This window comes from Nilaparvata lugens, chromosome 4 (assembly GCF_014356525.2).
Source record: "Nilaparvata lugens isolate BPH chromosome 4, ASM1435652v1, whole genome shotgun sequence".
Classification (NCBI taxonomy): Eukaryota; Metazoa; Arthropoda; class Insecta; order Hemiptera; family Delphacidae; genus Nilaparvata; species Nilaparvata lugens.
The window spans coordinates 80,185,823-80,197,254 of record NC_052507.1 but is presented as its reverse complement, the minus strand read 5'-3'; the positions used below and the strand labels follow the sequence as shown (position 1 = coordinate 80,197,254).

Below are 11,432 nucleotides of genomic sequence, written 5' to 3'. Positions count from 1 at the left end.
ATAAATTTATTTAGTAAATAGAGTTTTCTTTTCGCCGATGATACCTTTTTAATTCCTGAAAGAAAGCTTCCAATCAAAGTACCTGAAACCTTTTTAAAAACAATATCATCTATGATTGTAAGTTTATTTTTGTTAATTGAATTGAATAACTTTTATATTTCTACAAAACATTGTGAGTTTTTTCTGTTTTATAGAATTAAATACACAAATGCTTCCATAAATTATTTTTATTTTAAATATTAGTTTTGCCTTCAAGCAATGCACTGTTTTCATATTATGTAACATCTTCAAGTAAGTAGGTAGAATGTTCGGTAAGAAGTAGAAAACATCTGAATCTTAAAATAATACGTCATGAATGGTGTAATGAACAATGAACTTTTATCTAATCAAACACTATACGTAATAGGCCGGTTAAATTGTGTAGGCCTGCTTATTGGTGCAGCCTCCTCTATCTTGAATTTACTGATGAATTATTATTATTGATAAGTAGATTTTACCAGCAAAGCCGATGAAACTTTATTATTGGAATAAAATTGATATTGAAATTGAATATTATTGGATTGATTAGTGTCTAGTTATGTTTGATTACCGTGCACAGATCATTAGAACTTCTATATTGAACTAGGTAGTGAAAATTCATAATAATTATGAATTAATTAACTGAGATTTATAACCCTGTTACAATTATTGTAACAGGATTGAATCTCACTATTTTATAGTTATTACTCACTATTGTGCAACGAGAAAGTCAGTTTGAGACAATATAATAATTACTGTACTGTTTTTGACATATATAATTACTGTATACAGTAATTATATGGGCCTGTCACAAACTATACAGTAAACAGGCGTCAGCCCAGAACTATGGTGAACTAGAGACACATCAATAAGTAACGTTCTTTTATAGATCAGATATAGCGTCAGATATAGATATCGGAGTCTCAGTGTCATTGAGGTTGCGTAGAGAGTAGTAGGTTGTTATATCAGTAAAGTAATATTTCACTGCAATCACTGAAGGAGATTTCCACAAATTAGCATCAGTCTTTTTGTCTGATTCCCATATAAGCGTTGGGCTTGCGCATGAATTTTATAGGAAGGATGATGGTAAGAGATAAGTGGACAACAGAAGTTATAGTTTGATTTGAGCTTTTCAAAGTAAAGTTTAGCTCACTTTTGAAAGCCTCAAGAAATTCATATTTTTTATAGATGATATTTCCTACTTCGGCAAAAATATGAGGGGAAATAGTCCAGCTCATTGGCCACAGCATCTATCTACATTATCTATATGTATATTTTATAAATTTACTCTAATAATATTCTGTAGCACAATAAATATATTCTTGCATTAAATTAATCAGTTATGGAATTTTTGAAATTAATCAAAGCCTTCTCCTTGACTTGCATCCAGTACGTTTTGGAAAAGCGTCGGTTGTTCGCGGATACATGTGGCTAGACTGTAACCATCACCATAGCAATGCAATCCAGCCATACATGGACACATGATGTCATGGACATTTGTAAAGTCCATAAATTCGAATGGTGTTATACTGATGGTTTTGTTCTGAGGTGTATTGCTGGCAGGTCTACAAATATTTCCTTCCCTTCTGTGTGGCATGCATCTGGGACTGCTGTATCTATCCATTCCTGTCATCAGCAATCAAAATCACAATAATTTATTGAGAATACTTTTCTTAACAAGTTATCAGACATATTAATAGGACTTTTTGGTTAGGGCTACACTTATTTATCAAGAAATAGAAAATCAAAGTAGCCTACTCTTTTAAAAAAAATTACTCACATGTTTTAACATTAATGTCATTTTAAATTGAGTCATTTATCATTCAAGTGAGTCATTATTCACTTGTGAATAACATTAATGTTGAAACATGTTGTGAAAAATTTTTCTAGAAAGGTTACCTACTTGATTTTTTTATTTTTTATTTCTTGATATTAATTGAAATACGACTATCTAATTCATCAAAGGTCGTCAATAAATTCTTTTGTTATTAGCTCAACAATCACTCTATTTCTCAAAAGATAGTAACTTAGTCATAATTTCAAAATTTGCTAAGGATAGCATTTTCAAAAATATACCGCATGTATTAAATCTTTCATGATTGCACCTAATAATCGTTGCTTTCAGCGTCCATGTCCATGTCCCTGTCTATTTGATACAGTGTCTAGTTAAGAAATAACACTTTAAAATTTCACACTTTTTATTTTTTCTGGAATAGAATACCAAAAGAATTTTGTGCTTTACCATAGCCTACTATAGATAGATAAAGATAAAGATAGACCTTATCTAAAGTAAGCCATGGCTTTACACATTATGTTCCGAACCTCATAAAAATGTTCATGATATTTTAGAGAGTATAGTAGCAGCATAATTCAAAGCTGACAATCTTCATACGAGTATGGTATTGAGACATGCCTGATTTTGAGAGTCTACAATAATATTATTAAACTCTAAAATACAAGCGAGGAGTGTCGTGAATGAATGGAACAAGATTGAATTGTTAATATTGAGTTCAAATTGAAAATATCCAGGCTCTGTTTCGTATGATAGGCTAGTGGAATAACTTGTCTACAAAAAATTAAACACTGAATACTTTTCATGAGTAGGTGATATTACAGTGTTGTATAGTTAAGGCACTAGAGCATTCCATGGATTAACTGATCCATTTCCTGAAAATTCTCAATAATTGATGACCCGTAGAAAGTGGATAAAGAAAGTTGGACGCTGAGACAAGCATGTAGTATGATAAGACAAGTTAGGCTACCCGGTCATCAATAAAAATAATATTTTGTAACATTGATAAAATATTGTGATTTTCCGTTATTATTTAGTGTAGATTGAATAACAATGTTAAGAACTGTCATATCTGCTACCTACACTAATGACATTTATGAATTATTACAACTATGAGTAAACTATTATTCTTTATTAGGTACTCTATTTATTACTAATTGATGAGAGTTGGAACATTTTGGAATACCTCAAAATTTATTATTAGGTGTGTATGTCATTGATGAATAAATAAAAAACACGAATTTGAAATAAGTTACAGATTGATATAGTTTTATCATCTTATAACATATATTTATATGGAAATAATATTGGTCACCGTATAAAATGTTCAAGATTTGTGGAGGATCACATCAATAGTAGTTATCATAGACAGAGTTAGAGATAGAGTTCAAGTTATCCATTAGAAGAGGATCGAAACAGACAGATTGAGGAGGGCCACCATCACCACCACCACTAGCACTGCCACCAATAATGCCACAAGAGAGACCCGATTCGCACGGACATTGGATGTGATGCACATTCGTGTACATCACTTGCGCTTTGTCCGGATAAGTGACATTCTTGCTTGTAGACATAAAGTTCGTATCCAAACACCGTTCACCCCTTGTTAGGTAAGGCATGCACTGCGGTAAACTGTACATCTTTGTACCTGAAATAGAATTCAGATTTTTCTGTTGTAAAAATTCTATAAATTTGATACTATGACCATACAATATTACATCTCTTCAAGGCATGGAACTACAAACCTACAACTTGCAAGGAGTGCTTATATAAGCTTGAGCTTTACAGTTTTGCTTAGCTAGTAAATAATAGGTAGGGATTTGTATTATATTTAATAATATGTTAATATTTCTTTGGTTGTATTTTTATATTTTATTAGGCTAAAGCATAATTTATTTGGAGTTTGGCTTTTATCACAGTATAATGGGCGTATTGCGATATTAATTTCAATATTGCAAACAATTTGAGAAACAAGTACAAAAATTACAATAACAAGCTATTGTATCTGTTTATTGGTGATATTCAATTATTTTGATTATATAATATTTGATTATTGATAATATTCAATTATTCATTATTTGATAATATTTGTGTGAAACTTACATTTGACAATGGTAATAATAGAAACATGTGAGTATGGTCAATTTATCCATAATTAAAACTCAATTCTCAGGTAAAAATGAATGAGAGAGTGGAGAGAGAGCCTCCATACTCATATTAAAAGCTAATAGAAAGAAAAAGATTTAAGAAAATATCCATTCACAGAAAAAAACTGAGACATCATATTGGTATGATGCAAAACTTGTCTACTTGGAGACATCTCCATTTTGTAGAGAAAAATAATTGATTATGAATTAATATAAATAGGCTAGCATGAGAGAACTAACCTATGACACAGCAAGCAAATGATCCACATTCAGCACTGTCTTGGCATTCAATGTATCCTGGTCGATTTTCTGGTCGAGTTTCCACCAATAGAAAACTTCCAATCGACAATAACAATAAAGAGACATGGAGATTCTTCATGTTCTGGAAAAAATACTTCTGATATTATAAGCTTAATCAATGTTCATTTATTTAATAAAAATTCATTATTTATTCATTTAACACAATACAATGTACATTTCACGTCTACATCAAAAAAAGCTTGTTGGTGGGTACAACGTAAAAAGGTATACAATTGAAACTAGCAATTGGTTAATTTTCATAAGGATGGTGGAAAATATTTATTACCTATTATCTATTTATTTTTTGTTTGAAAGTAGCCAATGAATTCAACAAGAAAGAAATATGAAACTCTAATGCGTTTTAAGATGTATAGCGACCTTATTATGTACAATAAATATTTCTTACCGTGTACCCCTCCCACACATCATCTCATCAGCTACCTACAGATCTCATAATATATTTTCACAACAATAAAGTCAAAAGCACAGTCTATTTTTACAAATTAAATATTTTTCCAAACACACTCTAATCCACTTTATGGAAATAAATTCTTGCAGGTGCACTTTGTGCACATAGTAATTATTTCCTCAGATTTCCACTTCAAATCCTAAACAGTAGAAATGAGAATTTTGAACTTGGGAGGTCAGATCCTGTATGAAAGTCGAAAAGAATATTTGAAAATATTCATACTATCATAAAAAATCTTCAAATAAGAAAACATCAATTGGTATTATTATTTATTCTTGGGACTCAAATAATTATTCTATAATTATAATTATTCTGAGAAATTGATTCATTTAGTAGCCTTTAAAGAAAGGCCGTGTACGTCAATCGAAAAACGCACACCAATATTAATTAATTACATAAGTCTAGTATTGATGATAAGTTTTTATTAGAATTCTAGAACGCATAACGCAATAAGATGAATGACCGACTGATTGATCACTTTGTGAGGACAGCCCAGAACGCAGTTTTTATGTAGGGAAACCAAAATAATTCCCAATAGGTTACTTTTAATGCAGAAGATAAATCTCTCAACAAATCGCCCTTTTTAACGCGATGACTCACAAATTGCATGATCCATTGTACACAACAGTAATTGAGTACTTCCAATTATCATTACGACAGTTCTTATCATTATTATGCACTTGGAAGTTTTGGCCAGGAATCAATGAGGATATATTAATAAATTGTGATAAAAAGTTTTCATTTATGATTATTTATTTCGGATTGATTTTTCTAAACAACTGAAAAAGTTTGCTGAAGACCATGGCCCGCCATATTATCACAACAGTGGCGAATATAGAATATATTTGGGGGGGGGCAAGGTTAATGTAACGTTAACTGATTTTAACACCCCATGATACTAAATATCAGTTTTGCTGTTCATATTCAAAGGGTAATTTGCGCTGAACGCCCTTTTTACTTTACTGTCAGTTCGTCAAATATACCTTTACCATCAAAAATTCAGAGTACTGAACTTTTTTCTGTAATTACTGTACTGATTTTTCCTTATATTCATTATTTCGGGTGGGTGGGGGGGGGTGGGCTGGGCCCCCTTTATATACTCCCCTGTATCACAACATGAATCTGTAAAAAATAGATGAGTTTAAACTACTGAACTCTGAATCATACTTAATGCTTAAAACATGTGAAATCCCCAAAAGTTTATTTTTGTGTTTTAACAATATTATCTATTATAGTTCCATTCTCGGGATTAATCTCTTGACCTCCTAAACGCATAATAATTCTTTTCATTCAGAACTAAATAAATGCGATAACAGTAAAACTTCTCAAATCGTATTATTTCAATCTTTTCATGTCATTTCATAATATTGATTGTTCTCAGTGTTCCGTTTGAAATGGAAAACTTTTAAGAATATTGCAAATAAAAAGGAATTGATAATATTATATTTTGAGTGATAAAAAGCTTACCAAGTTGAAAGCAGAGAAAAGTCGGGAGAAAATACTATGCTACTACTAGGTACTTCAAGTCATCAATGCTGCACGCCTCATTGTTTGCAATTAATAGTCCACACGACAGCTGTTTTTTCACTACGTTATATTGAGATATTGAATTGCATGCGCTATTGCATGCAATTTATAATCCACTCGACAGCTGATTTATGATGAATAATATATTCTATAGCCTGATTTTTACTCTAATATTGGCTTATGAAGGAGGCTCCTTTTCCTTTTATATTATCCTTGAAATGCAAAATTTCCAAAAACCTTTTATATACGTCGACGCGCAATTTAAAAAGAAACATACCTGTCAAATTTCATGAAAATCTATTACCGCGTTTCGACGTAAATGCGGAACATAAATATAAACATAAAGAGAAATGCAAAACCGTTGAATTGAATCTTAGACCTCACTTCGCTCGGTCAATCATAGGTATTTTCTTAAGTGATACTTATGTGATATAAGTATTAATATGGACTGTAATGTAATAAGAAATCAGTTCTCATATTATACAAAAGTATTAGCTTTACCATAGACACCTCTAATACATGTATTAGATGTGGCTATGCTTTTACACATCCATCATGTACAATAATTAGTATTTCATTTTCATATAATAAAGTGATACTTATGTGATATAAGTATTAATATGGACTGTAATGTAATAAGAAATTAGTTCTCATATTATACAAAAGTATTAGCTTTACCATAGACACCTCTAATACATGTATTAGAGGTGGCTATGCTTTTACACATCCATCATGTACAATAATTAGTATTTCATTTTCATATAATAATTACATATTGATTGCATAGATCTATTGGAAAACTATGAACCATTGTGTGATATGATCGTTGTGTGTAGGCTAATACGGTACTTTTGTTTAATAGAGAACACTAATGTCCTATTACTTTACAGTCCATATTATATCACAAACCTTAAGTATCATCTTAAATAAGATCTATGATATCTCTCTGAGAAATTGTTATAATAATATTATTATTCATTCCTTTCAATTTGCAATATTTTAAAAAGTGTTCGATTCCTATCGGAACATTGGAATCAATCAATATTACGAACTGACATGAAAAATTCGTATAATGCCATTTGAAAAGTTTAACCGATATCATTTATTCAGCTATGAATGTAAAAAATTATTATGCGTTTGGGAGGTATGTGTGTGTGTTTGTTTTTCCGATACAGATTTTTTACTTTCCTTGCCCTATTACCATAGGTAAGGAGAAAGTATTGCTTTCCGAAAAAAATTAAGGTACCCCAATTTCTGAATTTCTATACGTTTTAAGGTCCCCTGAGTCCAAAAAAGTAGTTTTTTGGTATTGGTGTGTGTGTGTGTGTGTGTGTGTGTGGTGTGTGTGTGTGTGTGTGGTGTGTGTGTGTGTGTGTGTATGAGTGTATGTGCGTCTGTGTACACGATATCTCATCTCCCAATTAACGGAATGACTTGAAATTTGGAACTTGAGGTCCTTACACTATAAGGATCCGACACGAACAATTTCGATCAAATGCGATTCAAGATGGCGGCTAAAATGGCGAAAATGTTGTCAAAAACAGGGTTTTTCGCGATTTTCTCGAAAATGGCTCCAACGATTTTGATCAAATTTATATACCTAAAATAGTCATTGATAAGCTATATCAACTGCCACAAGTCCCATATCTGTAAAAATTTCAGGAGCTCCACCTCATCTATACAAAGTTTGATTTTAGATTTCCAATTATCAGGTCTCAGATATAATTTAAACAAAAAATTTTTAGTGAAAACGATTGAGCATGGACATCTCTTCAATTAATGTCCAGTAACATTTTCACCTAAAATTGAAAATAAGCTTGAAATTTGAATTTAATTATTCAATTGAAAACTGTTGTCAACTGTTGATTCTATTAAATCATTCACTATGAAGAGATAGCAGATCTCGCGTGTATCCAGCGTTATTGTCCTGTCACCAGCTGGCTCAGATCTTTGACTTGAGATGCGCGTTTACACTAGCGTCAGGTGATCAATTTTAATAACGGCAAGGAAAGTTGTGTGAGTGCGCCACACCAGATTTTTAAATAAAGAACTCCTCTTTGCATAATACTGTGGGTACAGTAATTATTATTGATTTAGTCTTACATGACGATTATAGTTACATGGGAATGCATGCCTCAAAACACCCATTTTTATTCAGCTCTTGCATTATTACTAAAAACATCAATATCGTACACTTTGTCCTGTTACATACGTAATCTGTTGGGTAGCTCATCATTACGTTATTCATCATGGAGCTATGTCGTGTGTTTTGTATCACACTAGTCTTTCAAATTGACTAGGCTTCAATATTATTGTGTTCGATATAAGATATCTGAGCTCACTAATTAGCTCAGAGGTGGAGAAGCTACCTGGTTAAGGAATCTGGAATCTCGTATGATGATAGTTTTGGTAAAGGCATCGACCAAAGAATAATAATTTAAAATTTTTAAAGAGTAGGATGAAGTAGCCCACTTTGGAACACCAAAATTCAAACAGCTATAGCTTGGACAAAAATAAGAAAATTCTTCATTTTTTAATTAATGCAACTGCATTGATTGTCAATTGATTTTTTTATTATTGCAAAAACAATTTTTTTGGAGTGTCCCAACCTGGGTTTCAAGATCGGCCCACGATGGGACATCCCTTGCCCAGGTTTGAACATTGAATTAAAAATAAGCAATTCATTATTTTTGTTACTTTATTAAAAACAAATTTGAATTTACATTCCATTATAAATATTAATAGTAGACTATAAATACATATTTGAAATTTTTTGAAAATTTGAAAATCTCAAAATGTGTTTGAATTAGGCTTCCTCTGGAGCTACATTACAGGCTATAATCATATATCATATTTATTTATAATTTATTTCATTGATATGTAGCCTACTTTGAGTAAAATACGATTCAGAAGCAATGGTCATCGTTATAATATGAGCATATCATGATTGCAGTGTCCCAAGTGGGCTGTCCCAAGGTGGGCAGATGGTCATGGCTTTGTTTTAGACAGAATAACTGGATTGAAAATGAGAGTACAATAATTTTGAGCATAAACTCAACATAATGCTAAAAAAATATGTTGAGCATACATTGCATAGTGCCATTTTTATTAGCGGCGCCCAAGTTGAAGAAGGAGAAAAAGAAGAAAATACTCAGCGTTTTTTTCAATATTATCTGAGAATTAGCACCAATTTTCATTAGAGATAGAAGGTTGATCCAACCAAATCAATTATAGCTAAGACTGTCTAAAATCACAGATAATTATTTGAATCACAGTTTTTTAGGCGCATAGTACAATTAAATGTGTTTCACTTTACTACTATTTTGTCTATATGGATGATTAAATTCATTCACATATCTTTTATATTGGCAGTAAAACGGCATTTCTTCGAGGACGATGACATAATAAAATATTATTCCAATGTTTTAGGCTTTTAATATTACATTTTCAAAAATCACTCATTCTATTATGCTTTAGCAACTTTTTTAACGTGTTCATAATGATTGCAATGATTCAGACTCTAATCTCTATTTCATTGTTTGATTTTTCCAATGAATAAAGTACCTACATTATGTTGAAAATGTACCAAATTCATTTAATCCTTTTTTGAATTATAAGGATCTTTATAAAATATGAATTATTCATTCACATTCATTATTTATCATTAATTTTTTTATTCAATAGAAGATCTTCGATGATTTTATTTTATATGGATTCTCTTGGTTTAGTCCTACTAAGAATATCATTTTAGGATATTTTATGTAATGAATCATTCAAATAAAGCGTATAGGTATTTTTCCTATTTGTCTCATTTGTACTGACTTGGGTTATGCATTAATTTATTTTTTTTTTTTTGACGTTGTGAAGGGTTACTCAACCTTCATAGTTTTGAAAACGATATGTACCAAATTCAATCAGTTGAATTGATTCAATAACCTAATAATAAATTGAATAAGAAAATATAATTGAATAAATCAATGTACAAACATTGTCGAAAACCCAATGTCCAAATATTCATGTAACTGATTGGAAAAAATATATATTTACTCTTTAAATGAAACACTGTCTTTCTAAATACAATTTAGAATTTTTGTGTGGTGAATTCATGAAAATTCCAAAGAGTTTGCAAATCATTAAAAATAATGTTTATTCAATTTTCCTCCTCTTAGAGACTTTTTGGGTTTATTATTTCATCATGTATCTCGAAGGAGAAATTTCTTAATTTGAGAAAATTTGAATCATTGATAGAAAAATGAACCCCACTTCATATTAACATAAAGTTTCGGGTGAATTGTGAAAGAACCTATCCACATAATGTGTTAAAGAATTGTATTTTGGAATACAGATGAATAAATCTTTATCATACTCACAATTTCAGTAATCCTTTCAATCGTTTGCACTAATTAAGTATTTTTCACGAAGGCTTTAATAATATACGGTATTATCACACTTCTTTGTTCACTATCAATATCTATACTGTCTCTAGCAAAGTAGAGTAGAATCAAATCGACAAGAGAAGAAGGTAAGGCGGTGTTAGCTGAGTTTGACTGAGAAGTGTGGCATCCCCAGCAGCAGAGGCCAACATCCAGTGTTGCTGACGGTGGTGGACTGACTGACTATGACTACGAAGCAACAGTAATTATTCAGCAGGCAGATGCGCTCCGCATCGCAGTCGTAGGCTGCTAACCAGAATCGTGCTGTTATCAGATCAGCCGCGCACAGCAAATTAGCGCATATTATTCGCTCACGTGTATTACTAGAAAACACTTTATTCTAAAACGTGGTCACTTTTCACTTCGACCATCCACAATAATAGACTAACTATTCAAACATTACGTCATCGATTAATGACAGCTATGAATCCTATTTAATAGAAGGATTGTCAAATAAATAGTAAGTTATGTCGATGTATTTTCATTGGGTCTGTCGATCAATTCTCAGAATTGAATCTTGTTGTTAACAGAAATAATGTACAAACTGCAGTGGGCTATGTGTGTGTTTTCCTTGGTTATAAAAACTTGCAGCTCCGAAGAATGTGATTGAAAATTTTTATTAATAATCACTATATTGTTTAGCTTGATTGATTCAGATTTATTTGCTGAGAAATCATTCCATGCTCATTCGAATAAATGTTTATATTCAACGTTATTCAAATTGAGTGAAGAAGCATTAATTTATT

At 31.3% G+C, this 11,432-nt stretch overlaps 1 protein-coding gene across 3 annotated transcripts; it reads right to left on the bottom strand.

The window, feature by feature from the left end:
- Positions 1–212: 212 nt before the first annotated feature.
- Positions 213–10,991, bottom strand: LOC120351213 (astakine-like). Of its 3 annotated transcripts, none has more exons than XM_039427587.1 (3): positions 10,624–10,952; positions 4,198–4,339; positions 213–1,644 (listed from the first exon to the last, which is right to left on the bottom strand). In XM_039427587.1, exons 2-3 carry the CDS (start codon positions 4,334–4,336, stop codon positions 1,376–1,378), a joined length of 408 nt encoding a protein of 135 aa, XP_039283521.1. In that variant the 5' UTR covers positions 4,337–4,339; positions 10,624–10,952; the 3' UTR covers positions 213–1,375. The 3 variants fall into 3 exon arrangements, with proteins under 3 accessions (XP_039283521.1, XP_039283519.1, XP_039283520.1); XM_039427585.1 differs by lacking the exon at positions 213–1,644 and adding an exon at positions 3,076–3,458 and having other exon boundaries at positions 10,624–10,991; XM_039427586.1 differs by lacking the exons at positions 213–1,644; positions 10,624–10,952 and adding exons at positions 3,076–3,458; positions 4,664–4,876.
- Positions 10,992–11,432: the final 441 nt, after the last annotated feature.

Bases quoted from the DNA above. Each gene is read 5' to 3' on its own strand.
- LOC120351213 (XM_039427585.1), bottom strand. From the start codon at position 4,336: ATGAAGAATCTCCATGTCTCTTTATTGTTATTGTCGATTGGAAGTTTT. The intron at 3,459-4,197 runs GTTAGTTCTCTC...ATTCTATTTCAG, and splicing joins ATTTGCTTGCTGTGTCATAG to GTACAAAGATGTACAGTTTA.